Source organism: Lutra lutra, chromosome 10, assembly GCF_902655055.1.
Source record: "Lutra lutra chromosome 10, mLutLut1.2, whole genome shotgun sequence".
Taxonomy (NCBI): domain Eukaryota; kingdom Metazoa; phylum Chordata; class Mammalia; order Carnivora; family Mustelidae; genus Lutra; species Lutra lutra.
Window position 1 is genome coordinate 16,915,441 of NC_062287.1, and position 15,047 is coordinate 16,930,487.

The 15,047-nt window shown below is 47.9% G+C and overlaps 1 protein-coding gene across 2 annotated transcripts in view; it reads left to right on the forward strand.

Moving 5' to 3' along the window:
* Positions 1–15,047, forward strand: part of TECTA (tectorin alpha) — a 68,942-nt gene that overhangs the window by 16,118 nt on the left and 37,777 nt on the right. For both annotated transcript variants that reach the window (XM_047692656.1, XM_047692657.1), the window contains 3 exons: positions 5,465–6,035; positions 8,005–8,597; positions 9,916–10,489. In XM_047692656.1, coding sequence (XP_047548612.1) covers positions 5,465–6,035; positions 8,005–8,597; positions 9,916–10,489 — 1,738 coding nt within the window. The remainder of the gene's footprint in view (positions 1–5,464; positions 6,036–8,004; positions 8,598–9,915; positions 10,490–15,047) is intronic.

Consider the following 15,047-nt stretch of genomic DNA (forward strand, 5'->3'; position numbering starts at 1 on the left):
GAGATTCTTCAGCCCGGGGAAGACTTTCTCAGATTTGCTTGTTCTGCTGGGTGATGTTTGTTCCAAAGAGATGCATGGCTCTTCTTTTCTTGCAAATATCTTGTAAAACTTTTTTACAAGGCTAAATTTTATTTGTACAAGAGCCAACACAAGCTGTCTTCTTGATATGCCTGTCTGCTCTATAACTTAAAGTACATTCGTATTCCTAGTTACCTGGTAAACATAGGTGTACACAGACACACACACTCACACACACTTTCTCTGCCTCTCTCACACACACACACAAATGCACACATGTCTGAGCTCAGAAGTAACAGGGAAGAGAGGTAAGCTCATTTCTCATGGACCTGACTTGCAATAGTGGTGGCCAGAGGGTCATGCCTAGGAGATGGTACAAAAATGGAGTACACACTCGTAACTCATTAACAATCCTCACCCATCCCCCATCCTGTTTGCCTAAGAGCTGCTGCTTCCTTGTTAGAGAAATCTCCAAATCGACTGGTGTTTCTAGAGGCATGTGCAGGCACCAGGAGTGGGCTTGGTGAGGCGGAGGCAGGGGACCAGGGAAAGCTTTGTCCAAACACCCTCTCGCAGGATCCCCACTCCTGCCTGGAATAAGAGCGAAGAAAGTGGGTCTCTGCTGGTCTGTTTAGCAGATGCAAATGATTCCTGTCCCTGTCCACCTGGATTTCAAGCAGGGGCATCCATAAAGGAGGAAAAGCAAAAAGCCACTAGCAATTACTCAATTTGTGGAGGCCCCAATTTTCATAATGTTCATGCCAACCTTGTTGCAACCATGTATTTATTCCAGCGATAATAGCCAAGACCACAAGGGGTTGATGGCTCCACCCCCGTGCAGTCCTTAATCCCCAGGCATGAAGGTCATTACAGAGATTACAAACCGGAACTGGAGCCAAGGCAGGGATTTGTTTCTTTTTTAAAATCTGTGTTACAGATTTAATTGACACAGCATGCCCAACAAAAGGCAGGACCAAGGACCTAATTCCACTTTTCCCGGCTCTGCCCGTTGTAGATCCGCACCGCTTATCATGGGCATAATTAGAAAAGTGAGCTTTTACTGTGGCTGCAGTGCCAATGTGCTTGTTCTTTGGTTAGTTGCTCTAGGGGCAGCTCTGCATATCAAATCAAGGTACGAGTTTGGGTACAGAAGTTTGGAGTTTCTCCCTTTTAAATTTCTATCATGCTGTTGAGCTCGATACTTATCCTTGTAGGCAGATGCTACTATTTCAAGCTAGAAAAACGTTCTCCAGCATTCCCCTGCTTGCCTGAATTCTGGGGATGATGTGTACGGTATCTGTAGGTGAGGAAGAAAGCTTTATGCTTTATTTCTATTTTCCATTTTGATTAAAATTCTTTTTCACTCACAGTCAGACTCTTTTTCAGAAGGAAAGGGGCACTGCCGTCTCTTTCAGGCTCAGCAGCTCTGCTAATTTTGTGGGGCTCTTTTCCATCATCCAAGCGTAGGGCATGGATTCCTCAATTTTCTGTAGCGACAGGGAGATGTGGATATGAATGTAAATGTTTCAGAAAGAAAAGGTTATGCGACTCTAACTGCGAGCTAACAATGTCTTCCTTTTCCTTTTGCCGAATGGCTTCCAAGTTTCTCTGGACGCACTTGCTCTGCTGGGAGGGCGGCTCTGTGGCCAGCAGAGCCCCCACCCCGGGTGAAGTAGGGACAGGCATGGAGGGATGGGAAGCAAGAAGGAAACATCTGTGAGGCAGCTGACGTCCCCAGACACACTTCCCCAGACACACCAGGCTGGGAATGGCCAGCAAGATCCATTCTTTCAAAGTACAGAGCACCTTTCTCCTTAAGCTGGGGACTGATTTCTGTATATGAATTTCCCCTCTGTGGCTTGGTCTCAAATAACAAAACAAGCAATTTAGGATTCTATATGCTCGTGGGGGCTAAAGGCAGCCAGCTAAAATCCATATATAATAAATGTCTCCTTCTAGCTAATGCTTCTCAGTTTTCCTATTTCTCCCCCCAAAAAACCCAAGTAGTTTAGGATGCTGTAATGAAAACACCATCAAGGCTAGATAGCAGGCAGACCCTGGAGTCAGAGCTGCTCAGTCCCTGTGCCAACACTGCCAGCTGAGTGTGCTTTGAGTGTCACTTTCTCCATCTGTACAATGGGGTGATAGTGTCTAGGAGGCCAGATCAAGAGCTGTCTTTGGACTTAGCTACCTCTACCCAGCCCTGGGACCTAGCCAGCAGAGAGCAGTCACTTCAGAGCCCAGCTGGTGAGAGTCTGGCCCTGTCACCTACCAGTCTTCAAGCCCTGAACCTCAATTTCCACATCTGCAAAAGGGGAAGAAGCTAAAATCCTTCTAAGTTTGTCGTGAGGATGCAAAGGAACAGCCACATGCGGGAGATCTAGTACAAAGACTGGCAAGCAGTAGGCACATTATGCATGGAGGTTCCCACACTACCATTGCCACCAAAATCCCTTTTAGTTCTAAGACCGTACGCTTCTACGACTCTACTTCTCTTTCCCCACCAACATCCTGTCAAAGAGGAAATGACCTGAATACAGGGAGAATAAGGGAGGCTAAGAGGTGAGGTTCATCTTCTGCGGGCTAGTCGAGAGTTGAGAGCTGGGACTGGAGGAATGAAGGAGGAAATCACCCAGGAGCTGCTCCTCTGAGCACTGCGGGGGACAAACAGTGACTCTCTAATCTGTGTTTCATGTAGGAGTGAATGGGAGTGCACTGAACGCTTATACCAGGAAAGAAGGTATGAACTGTGGTCAGCCTAGGGCTTAAGCCAGTCTAGGAGGGACAAGATTTGACACAGAGAAACCGGGGGGGGGGGGACTATTGCAGTACCCAGAGATGGGCCACCCCGTGGCTCCTGCTTCAAGATAGAGAAGACTGCCTTGGTGAGCAGGAGCTTGAGTGAGAGTGGAGGAGGGCACATTTGGGATTTACAATTATATCGGCCTTAGGGAAGATTTCATTTCCATCTCAGCATGGACAGTACATAAAAGTCATCCAGTGCTCTTGCAAGTGGACCTTCCTTATAGTTTGGCTTTAATGGCGCATGTTGGCTGACCTGCTGCCTGGGAGGTAAAGATGGATCAGTCAATTTCTAGGTCTTTCTTTCCACTTGCTGCTCTCTGTAGCGTGGCTTATTCTTAAGTCTACTTTTTTGTCCCCCCCCCATTTAGTCCTACTCATCTCTAGAGACAGGCAATTGCACACGGCACCCACCAGGGTAAATTTAGGAGTGATGTTTGGATAGGCTACTGCTTCACTTCCTAGAAAACTCAGGAAGTAGCACAATGGTGGCTGTGAAGACCCTTGTCCTTCCTGGGCGCCTGAAATCAGTATGGGTCCGGGGCATTGACTATGTACTTATAGGCTGTCCTGCCGAGGACTGGGCTAGGCTAACCGTTCCATCCCGGACACAGATGTGATGTCTACCAGTGCTAGGCCTGGTGCGTGTAAAAAAGGCAGAAAGTGAGCTCTCTCTGTTGGAGGCTTCTCAAGCCACCAACTCATGTGAGCCACACATGTGGGACACACTCTCAACTCTTCCCCCACTTCTCTCTCCCTACTGCAAAAACCACCAGGTCCTGCAGAGTGGACTCTCCAAGAGCTTGTCCCACCCTCGCATGTCTGCACAGAGTTCAGGCCCTCCTGCTTCATTCTCCCGGACTTTTGCGTCCGTCCCCTGTCTGGCTTCTCTGCTCCTAATCTTGACACGCTGGCCAGAGCGGGATTTCTGACACGCAAATCTGACTGTGCCGTTCCCTTACTTAAAACGTTTCGGGGCCTTCTCTGCAGAATAGAAATCCAAGTTGTTTTATTTATTTATTTTTTATTTTGTGGAGTTTGTTTTGTTTTAAAACATGGCTTGAAGGGCCCCTCTGAGGTCTATTCCCAGTGCGAAGGCCAGAGGAATTCTTCTAAAACGGAAGTCAGATCATGTCATTCTTTGCTCTGGACAGCCTCTTGGCTCCCCATCTTGCCCAGCGTCAAGGCCAACGTCTTTACAATGGCCGACAAAGGTCTCCCTGTTCTGGCTGCTCTTATCTCTCTGGTATCATCCACCACCGCCCTCTCCTTGCTGTCCCTGCCCCAGCCATGCCAGCCCCTTGAGGTCCCGGGAGCACCCAGGCACACGCCACCTTAGGGCTTGGCTGTCACCTCTGTGGGATCCACCCTCACGCCAGAAAACAGTGTGGCTTGCTTCCTCATCTCAAACATCTCCTCCTCTGGCCGTCCTATTTCAAGTCGAAAACCTCTTTCCTAGCACTTCCTTAGCGTTCGTTTTATTTATTTCTTTTGTTTGTTCTTGGTCCCCTCAACTAAAATAGAATTTCCGTGGGGCAGAGATTTGTGTCCATTTCACTCCTTGCTAATCCCCTGCTCTTAGAACGGAGCTCGACAGGCAGAAAGGCCTGAATGGCCATCTGTGGAATGAAGGGACCAGGGACATTGCCCGTGTGTCCAGGCTCATCCCTGGCCACCCCTTCCCCCTTGCAGTCCAGTAACACCCTCATGAATGCCCCCTCATTCACACAGCTGTTTCTAAACCTCTGCCTTCATGCTCTTGTCCTGGAATTCCCTGCCTCCCCCCTGCCTTCGGCCACTTCTGCTCATCTTTAAAGACCCAGGGCAGGCTGAACTGCCTTCAGAAAGTCTTGTGTGATCCCCTGAGGCTGGAAATAGGGCTCATTTACTGTTCTCCCTTTGCATGATCCCTGAATGCACATTTAAAATAGGATATTATAAATATCCATTTGTATCTCTCTTCCGCAGTAGACTGAGACTTCTGCGAGGGGCAGGGACAATTATTTTCTTTGTTCTTTATTTCTCAGTGCCCTGCATAGTGCTTGGTACCCAGCAGCGTTTAAGTTTGTTGGCTGTTGCTGAATGATTACATGACGTAGCGCCGGCATCAGGAGGTGACAGAGTGAAACATTCAGAGAATAACACCAGGGCAGCTTCCAAGCTACAGTGTGGGGACTGGTTTATGGTCCACAGTTCAGCGGGGAGGAGGGGTCAGGCAGTGCTGTGGGCAGTGACACGGTCATGGGAAATATGGGACTTCAGCTGAGACTTCAAGGAATGAATTTAGAGGACAGGAAAGACAAGCTAAGTAGTCTTTCATGAAAAGTTTGGAAGCTAGCCCTAGAGCCAGCCAGGAAGGATTCACAGCCACCTGGTCCCCAGAGGAGTCTCGAGTGGTGATGGCCATGCATGTCTATCATGGCTCCAGTACACTGTGCTCCGCTGGCTCATGCCCCCCGGCCTTTGAGGGCTCCCCCAGGCCTCAGCCTTCATGGAAGGCAAGCTTACGGGAACCCCAGGCAGTCTGGGGGGGGGGTCGCTGTCTCTGGAGCACTGAGTTGCTTTGCCTCCCTTTCCCAACCTCAGCTGGACCCCTTGCCCTGGCACCTGCTCACCTGCCTTTTACTATTACTGTTGTTGGCAGGTTAATGACCTAGTGACTTCCTTGCCGGTCACCTTAGACTTGGGGGCGGTGAAAGTCTACCAGAGCGGCATGTCTACTGCCGTGGAAACGGATTTTGGGCTCTTAGTGACCTTTGACGGCCAGCACTACGCCTCCATTTCCATCCCAGGCTCCTATATAAACTCCACCTGCGGGCTCTGTGGGAACTACAATAAAAACCCGCTAGATGACTTCCTCCGCCCCGACGGCAGGCCGGCCATGTCCGTCCTGGATCTCGGAGAGAGCTGGCGGGTCTACCACGCCGACTGGAAGTGTGACTCGGGCTGCGTGGACAACTGCACCGTGTGTGATGCTGTCACCGAAGCACTCTTCTTTGGCCCCGACTACTGTGGCTTCCTCAACAAGACGGACGGCCCCCTGTGGGAGTGTGGCACCGTTGTGGACCCCACGGCCTTTGTGCACAGCTGTGTGTATGACCTGTGCAGCGTGAGGGACAACGGGACGCTCCTCTGTCAGGCCATCCAAGCCTACGCACTCGTGTGCCAAGCCCTTGGCATTCCAATCGGAGACTGGCGAGTCCAGACAGGGTGTGGTAAGCTGGTGTCCTGTCCAAAAGGAAGGCCGTACTGGTGTAGGGGGCCAGGGAGAGGGTTTCTGGGCTCCATCAAAAATCTCCTCGTTAAGACCAACCGCCCAAGAGTGAGGGGGAGGTGAAAATAACCAGACATTAGGAAGAATGAACAAAGGGTCTTTACTTTCCCCACCTACCCACCCACCCACCCAATACCATAGCCAGGAAATGAGAAGCCAGTGATGAGCCTCATGGTCCGGGAACACGGATCACGTGGCAGGAAATGCGTGGGCACAGGAAGGCCCTGTCCTGGGATGGCTATCCCAGAGTTAGGCAAAATGGTGGGGTTTTCCGAGGTGGAGGCCGCGATCTTTGTGGCCATTGAGTAAACACAGATCCTGCTCTGAGTAATCCAAACCAGCCTTGGGGGAAACAACTCACCTCCCAAATGGAACCGACAGCACTTGTCCTGTGGCTCTTTCTTCTCTACTGTCCATCCCTCTAGGTTCTGTGTCTCTGGCTCCATAGCTTTCCTCCAACCCCCTGGTGCTGGTGGGGAAAGCGCTGTGGCTGGGGAGCATAGACTGTCAGGAAAGAAAGCCCTTTATCTGAAATGCTAAGTGGTTAGGAGAAGCCCCAACAGTATGGGGAAATTCAGTTTCTTTTGAATTACCTTTCACATTAAGCATTTTGTACCATTTAGTTATCTTGTTTTCTCCTTCTATCCCATTAAACTCTCTTGTCCTGGTCGTATAAATTTTTAAACTAAACAAAGTAACAGTTTCTTGGAATTTTGTTTTGTTTTGTTTTCGTGGCCCTTGCTTTTCTCCATAGGATTGCCCAGAACATTATATCCATGCATTTTAGATTCCCATGCAGGTGAGAAGGTTTCAAAGTTTCTTTGAGTTTCAAGGCTAAAGGAAAATTTTTTTTCCTGTCAGTGTCGGTTGGATTCACAAAATCGTCATGTATCAGATTCAGTCCTTAGAGAACTGATCAAACCAGGAAGAGACTGTTTTCTTGTTGCTCGGTTGTGTGATGCCTGGGACACCCAAATCCTGACTTGAATTGAGATTAAAGATGGCTTTTTTGATATAATATAAGACCCTTTTATAATCTAAGGGCATCCACATTGCCTAACTAAATCACCTGTAATAGCTATTTTTTTCACCTGGTGGTACTATTTTCCTATCTTCTACATTCCCCACCCCTCCCCCATGTTAGTGGGATGAACGCTAGTTGATTCAGATGACTAGTGTACCAGTCCCCTGAGACCCTGAATCTTGGATTCAACCAGACTCAAACATTTGTGTAGACTCACATGTTCTTAAAATAAGAACCAGAGGCTTCCAAGGCAAGAAGGGCCTTGAGGAGGCACGTAGTTCCAACCCAGTCCCTGGAGGCACAGGCACACACATTCTTTTCAGATAACCAAAGTTCTGTCTTATTTTGAAGGTCCCAGAGTATTCTTTGGTCACTTAGGTATTTCGAGCAGCTCCCTGTTAGAAATTTCATGTTTTTCTAGTGCCTCCTTCCATGGTTACATGCTTTATTTGTCCTTCAAGTTAGATTTATTTCCTCCTAAGAATGCGCCGTGCTGTGTAAGATCAGTTCAACTTACATGCCCCTCCGTTGAAGATCTTAAAACATCTTGATGGTTGTAGATCATCTAATAGTATATCAGTGTTGAACAATGCAACTAGTCTAGTTAGGATAGCAACTTGAAGTTTACTTCAGCCAAGATGATCAAATAAGAGTCAAGTTCACAGTTCAATCATGTTTCCCAGGGGTTATCACAAAGCAGTGGAGCGCGTATCTACAGATACCACCTCAGGTCTCTTCCCTGATGAGTGGCCGCTGGGCCCTCATTCTAGGAGCTAAATGGTCCAGGAGGAGTGCCCTTCCTGCAGGCCCCTGTGGGTGCTGGAGCCCTGTGGTCAGCACCCGGGTACTCACCTGTTGTCGCGCTCTCTCCTCTCCCCCACGTCAGTGTCCACGGTGCAGTGCCCGAGCTTCAGTCACTACTCCGTGTGCACCAGCAGCTGCCCGGACACCTGCGCGGACCTGACGGCCTCCCAGAACTGTGCCGCACCATGCACGGAGGGCTGCGAGTGTAACGAAGGCTTTGTGCTCAGCACCAGCCAGTGCGTCCCACTGCACAAGTGCGGCTGTGACTTTGATGGCCACTACTACACCATGGGGGAGTTCTTCTGGGCCACGGCCAACTGCACAGTGCAGTGCCTGTGCGAGGAGGGTGGGGACGTCTACTGCTTCAACAAGACCTGCCGGGGTGGGGAGGTGTGCGCCGTGGAGGACGGCTACCAGGGCTGCTTCCCCAAGCGCGAGACCGTGTGCCTACTCAGCCAGAACCAGGTACTGCACACCTTCGACGGCGCCTCCTATGCCTTCCCCGCCGAGTTCTCCTACACCCTCCTCAAGACCTGCCCCGAGCGGCCCGAGTATCTAGAAATAGACATCAACAAGAAGAAGCCCGACGCGGGGCCTGCTTGGCTGCGAGGACTTCGTATCCTGGTGGCCGACCAGGAGGTCAAGATAGGAGGAGTTGGGGCTTCGGAAGTCAAGGTAAGACTCCCAGTGTCCTGGTGGCTTTTGTGCTGAGTCTTGCCAAGTGAAGGAGCCACAGTCTTCTGGCATGCCTTTCTGCCTCTGACCACGAGTGGATTCCGGGAAGGCAATGACTCCGAAGGGGCTATTTCCTAATGTTCAGCACCAAATCAGTGTCTCAGAGGGTGGAACTGAGTGAGGCTGGAATCTGGCAAATTAGGGATAGCTGTAGCAGGACTCACTTTCTCTGTAAAAGCCGATGCTGGCCAGACACTTACTATGTGCCAAGCACTATTCTAAGTAATATCACACCTAGTCCCATGAGGGATATGTTTTCATCCTCATTTACATTTTACCTGTAAGACAACTGAGGCACAGAGAGGCTAAGTAACTTCCTCAGGAACACAGAGCCATAAAGTGACAGTTGAGCCCAGGCAGGCTGGCTTCGTAGTCTGTGCTCTTTACCCTGTCCTATACTCATTCGCCTACATGTAGATGGGAACCCCTATGGGGTAATGCAGATGGTACGCACAGGGACACCTCCTGCCCCTCTGACCTGGTCTAAAATGGATTAGGCATCCAGATCATTAGGAATCATCTCGTGTCACTATTTGTTTACACATGAAGCTCCCAAAGGGCTAAGTGGGGGATGGGGATCTCACAGCTAAGTGGTGGCAGAGCCGGCACGATGGGAGGGTGGGTCTCCCCGCTCCCAGTCCTACATGTACTTCATACTATCATAGGAAGTCTAATTTAGAAAATAGAAGTCAACACAGTCCTGTGCCAGGAGATCAGAAAGCACACATCCACAGAATGAAGAGGCTGTTTTCATTCCCATCGACACAGATTAATTTATTGAAAGAATAGTAAACGGTAGATAGGTGGATGGACAACTAGACAATTAGATAGAAACCACATGCCCCCAAGGGGCTGGGACACAGGGACAGTCAAATTGGAAGAGAAGGAAGGAGCCCAAAAGCTGGGGAAGGAAGGGTGCCCTCAGTGAAAAGTAGCTGTTAGGCAGAAGGAAGAAGCCGCATATATGACAAGACGACTTTTGCTCACATCTCACTTTTGTTTTGGGCTACCGTATGGTCTTCTGTACATGCAAATAAACAGCAAGTGTGTTGAATCAGAGGCGTCGAAAAAGAAAGAAACAGAGTTGCCCATGAAGAAACAGTTAGTGTATGTCTGCCTGGTTTCCATAGCCCGCCAGCTTCTTGACATTTCTCAAAGGGGGAGTCCCAGGGCAGAGCCATGTCTTGATTTCATAGCCTAGGAAATTGTGGGTACTCTGTGTGCATCCAGAATTGATGATAGTGATTTGGTTTTTCAGCTGAACGGTCAGGAGGTAGAATTACCCTTTTTCCATCCTTTGGGGAAGCTGGAAATCTATCGAAACAAAAACAGTACGACGGTAGAGTCCAAGGGTATTGTGACCATCCAGTACTCAGACGTCGGTCTCCTGTACATCCGGCTTTCCACCATCTACTTCAATTGCACCGGCGGGCTGTGTGGCTTCTTTAACGCAAATGCCAGCGATGAGTTCTGTCTCCCCAATGGCAAGTGCACAGACAACCTGGCAGTGTTCCTGGAAAGCTGGACAACCTTTGAGGAGATCTGCAATGGGGAGTGTGGGGACCTGCTGAAGGCTTGCAACAATGACTCAGAGCTGCTCAAATTTTATCGGAGCCGCTCCAGGTGTGGCATCATCAATGACCCCTCCAACAGCTCCTTCCTCGAGTGCCATGGGGTGGTCAATGTCACCGCCTACTACCGCACCTGCCTCTTCCGCCTGTGCCAGAGTGGGGGCAACGAGTCGGAACTCTGTGACTCTGTGGCACGGTACGCAAGTGCTTGCAAGAACGCCGACGTGGAGGTGGGCCCCTGGCGGACCTATGACTTCTGCCGTAAGTCTAAGTCGGGGCTCCATGATGCAGTGGTGCGGGAGGCCACCTGGGAGGGGAGGGAGTTGAGCTCAAGGACAGTTGGAGGCTTGGGTATCCCTTCCTCATCTGGCGTGTCCTTTGGAAGGCTCCTCACCCCAAACCAGACTGTTTCTCACCTTTATTTCTGTTTCTGATTACATGGTGTCTCTTCATTGTGGAAGGATTAGCCATCCTATTGACTCTGGGTTTTAGCTAGCTGGGATACACGTCATATCAAAGACTAGAAGCCTTTGTGATGGCTCCATCGGTGCCTCCTTTCTTGGCAAAGAACGGCTCCATTCTTTCAACAGAAGGTGATCAGTCAGAGTGCCTTTCACGGAGTAGAGATTAATGCTGCTCCCTAGGGCGAGCCTGACAATGGTTATGAAGAGAGTCCCACGTTGCTGTTTTTTCATTTTGTCCCCGGAGGATCTGACCCCTCTCAGCAGGCCCATGGCAGTGCTAGTAGTAATTAGAATAATTGCTGAGAAGCCCTGACATATAACACTCGTGGCAATGGGGGAGGCCAGGAGGAGGAGGGAGGTAGAAGGGCAGGAGGAGTGGCAGAGAAGGCAGGACCCATGCCCGGAGCAAGGACCGCCCCACCTGGGCTTCAGCACCCATCCCTTTCCCACCAACAGCCCCAAACCCAAACCAAGGCCACCATTAGGATTCCATCCTCTACATCTGTTCATCTCTCTTCTACTATAATCTCCTTCTATGTTTGTTTATTTCTCAAAACTCTTTATTTTGAAATAATTGCAAAGTTATAGAAACATTGTATATATCTGTACCCATTACCCAAATTAACCCACAGTTAGCATTTTGTCCCATTTGGTTTACCATTTCTCTTGAGCTCTCTCTGTTTGAAAGTTAGTTACATACATCACACCCCTTTGCCCCTAAATATTTCAGTGTGTATTTCCTGAGAATAATGACACTCATTTACAGAACCATAGTATAGTTACTGACCTTAGGAAATTTAACACTGATAGGATCATTTAATATCCATATTTCAATTTTGCCAATTAACTCATGAAGTCCTTTATGGCGTTCCCCCTTCAATACAGATCTAGTCTAAGATCACGTGTTATCTTTAGGACTATCAAGGCTCTTTAGTCTCCTTTAGTCTGGAATAATTCCTTAGCTTTCTTTCTACTTATCATCATTTTTAAAGAATACAGCCTCCCACCTTCTAAAACAGAATGGCTCTCCATTTGGGCCTGATGTTTCCTTGTGATTAGGTTCTGCTATGCCTCCCCTCTCAGACTCCTCACGGTATCACGTCACATGAAGCACATGCTTTCTGTCCAGACTCTCAGTGGAGATGGGCACGCTGGTCCCCTGGTCAGGCGTTATCCAATGTCTCCAGTCCGTGGTCACATTGTCGTTGTTCTCTTACCACAAATCAGCTACCAGTGGGGAGACACTTTAAGACCATGTAAGTATCCTGCAGAGAAAGTGTGAGAGGAGATGATAAAGCAAATGGGGCAAAATACTAACTGTAGGCTGATATCAAAATCCTCCACCTCTATTTAGTGCCCATTGATGATCTTTGCTTGTTTCAGTCTTTTTAGCATGATGATTACAAGCTGATGGCTTCTAGATCCAGCACTCTGTTCACTTATTTACCAAAGTGTAGATGTCATTCTACTATAAGTAAGAGGCTTCCCTTTTTTCCATGTGTCTGCCTGTTATCCATCTCTTATTCATTCATCCATCCATCCATTTATCCATCCATCCATCCATCCATCCATCCATCTATCCATCTATCCATCCGTCAATCCATTTATCCATCCATCCATCCATCCATCCATCCATCCATCCATTTATCCACCCATCTATCCATTTATCCACCCATCTATCCATTTATCCACCCATCTATCCATTCATCCATCCATCCATCCATCCATCCATCTACCTACCCATCTTCTCTCAATCATCTTTTTATTGAAGTATAATTAACATATGGTGTTATAGGAGTTTTAGGTGTACACTATGATTCAACAATTCTATATATTTCTCAGTTCTCATCACTATAAGTATATTTCTAATCCCCTTTATCTATTTCATCCCTCCTCTTATCCTCCTCTGGCAACCACCCATTTGTTCTCTGTATTCTGGAGTTTGTTTTTTTCTGTTTGTTTCTTTTTTCTTTTGTTTATTCATCTGTTTTGTTTCTTAAATTCTAGGAGTGAAATTATATGGTATTTGTCTTTCTCTGACTGACTTATTTCTCTTAGCATAATACACTCTAGCTCCATCTCCATCATTGCAAATGGCAAGATTTCGTTCTTTCTTGTTGGTTGAGTAATATTCTATTGTAGGTATATATATCACAACTTCTTTATCCACTCGGCTATGGAAGAACACATAGCAACCTAAGTGTCAATCATCTATCTTATCAATATGGACACACACATTCCAATTTTTTCAATTATTTATATTTCAATTTACCTTCGTTCATGACTTTGGTGTTAAAATTATTCCAGATTTGGCCTGTGGGAGCCCTTCAAGATACTTTTGTCCTTTGGGCATGCCTTGGTCACTTTCTCACTTTCTGGTACAACAAGATGCTCCACATTTGTCCTGTAACCTCCCCTGCCCCAGACTAGAATCAGCCATTACTCCAAGAAGCCCTAATTTCCCCAGGTGGGGACTGTTCTTAGAAACCAAGATCTGGGGGCACCTGGGTGGCTCAGTGGGTTAAGCCGCTGCCTTCGGCTCAGGTCATGATCTCGGAGTCCTGGGATCGAGCCCCACATGGGGCTCTCTGCTCAGCAGGGAGCCTGCTTCCTCCTCTCTCTGCCTGCCTCTCTGCCTGCTTGTGATCTCTCTGTCAAATAAATAAATAAAATCTTAAAAAAAAAAAAAAGAAACCAAGATCTGAGTGAGACTTATCTATTGCTATGGGGGTATTCTTGCTTTGCCACTAAACCCTTTCAACAGAAACATCTTAGAGCTAAGAACACACACACACACACACACACACACACATACACACAACATACATACACATAGGCTTGTCTGTTTACATCTCTGGGTTCTGAGCTTTTGGAGCCCAAGAAGCATGTGAATGGTTTGGTGGTTGTCATCTCAGAGAAGGTGATGATATTCTTGGTGACCCTTAACCACAGCAGGGAGGGATGACTAGCAGACACTGTGCATCCTAAAGCTGGAGTTCTGGGAGCATTCATATGTCACCTACAGGGAGAGACACTCCAAGGTCTTTCCTGACCACCACATCTCTTGGGACCTTGTAATACGTTCCCAAAACCTTCTTTTTTACTCTACCTGCACATCCTCTCTGGTCTTCTGGGCAGCTTATCTACTATGATCTCTGTCCCTCTCCTGGTCTCTGCTTTTTGGTTGCAGTTTGTTCACGGTACAGCATTACTGAGCCTGCCCACTACCAAATCCATTTTGTTGCCCTGTCAGGTCCACTGCCCTTTCAGACTATGAACTCTGCCCTGTAGACCATGTTTCTGGATTGCTTTTGTCGTGCACAGAGCACACTTTGGTGCCATAGTCGGTGTGAAGTGTGGTGGAATGGGGATGATTCCCTCTTTTCCTGGGTGTGATGGCTGCCCAGAATAGCTTCTTACCACCCCTCCTCTGCAGAGCTGGAGGAAGTTCTTTTTGGTGCCTTTTTTAGAGAGAGAGACATGGGGACAAAAGCAGCCAAGGGTCTCACAGGACCAGAGTGTACATGTTTGATTAAGGAAGACTTGGGTCCTAAGGGGTTAATCTGGTCAGGGTCTTGCAGGCTGGGGATTGGGCTGAGTAACAGCTGCAAATCAGGAACACAATCTTCTCTGGGCCCAGCTAGGGACAACCACCACTTCTGTGTTTTGAACCAGCCCTCCTGTTGGCAGAGCCAGGCTGCCCAATTAAATAATTTCACAGAGGCATTTCAGAGGATAGAGGAAGTTTTATTACTTCACGTCTGAATGTTCCAGACTTTCAGAAAAATTCAGACAACACAATAAGTCATCAAGTGAGAGCCATTTAAATAAGTCATGTTATTTGCTATCACCATAAACTTGCAGTCAATGTTATAACATTCATAATTTAGAGACAAATGTGAAAATCCCTCTATACGGGCATATTTAATCAGTGCTGAACTAGCCTTCAACTCCAAAGCCGTATGGTATTGTAGTCAACGGGAGTAGAGATAGTCCTTTAGCCCAGAGGAAAAAAGATTGGCTCTCAGAACCTAGTGCAGAACTAGGTTCTGTTGAGTTGTACTTGTGGGCAGAGCTATTACTGCCATGCAATTTATTTCTCTGTAGTGTCCTCTCTGTCCTTGGGTTGTAAAGCATTATTAAGGAGTGAGAGTATGCATAAAAGCTAAAGAAAGTTCTAAAGAATTGGTACCTATTGTCCCAGGGGATGGTGGGGACCTTCGCAGATCTTTGGACTACACAGACTTCTAGGTAGATTTCTTTCTGGCTCCTGGATTCATCCATGCCCTGCCCAGGGCAAATTTTGGCAGGCTGAAATAATAAAAAGAAATGGGAAGACGACCCTGAAATCCATG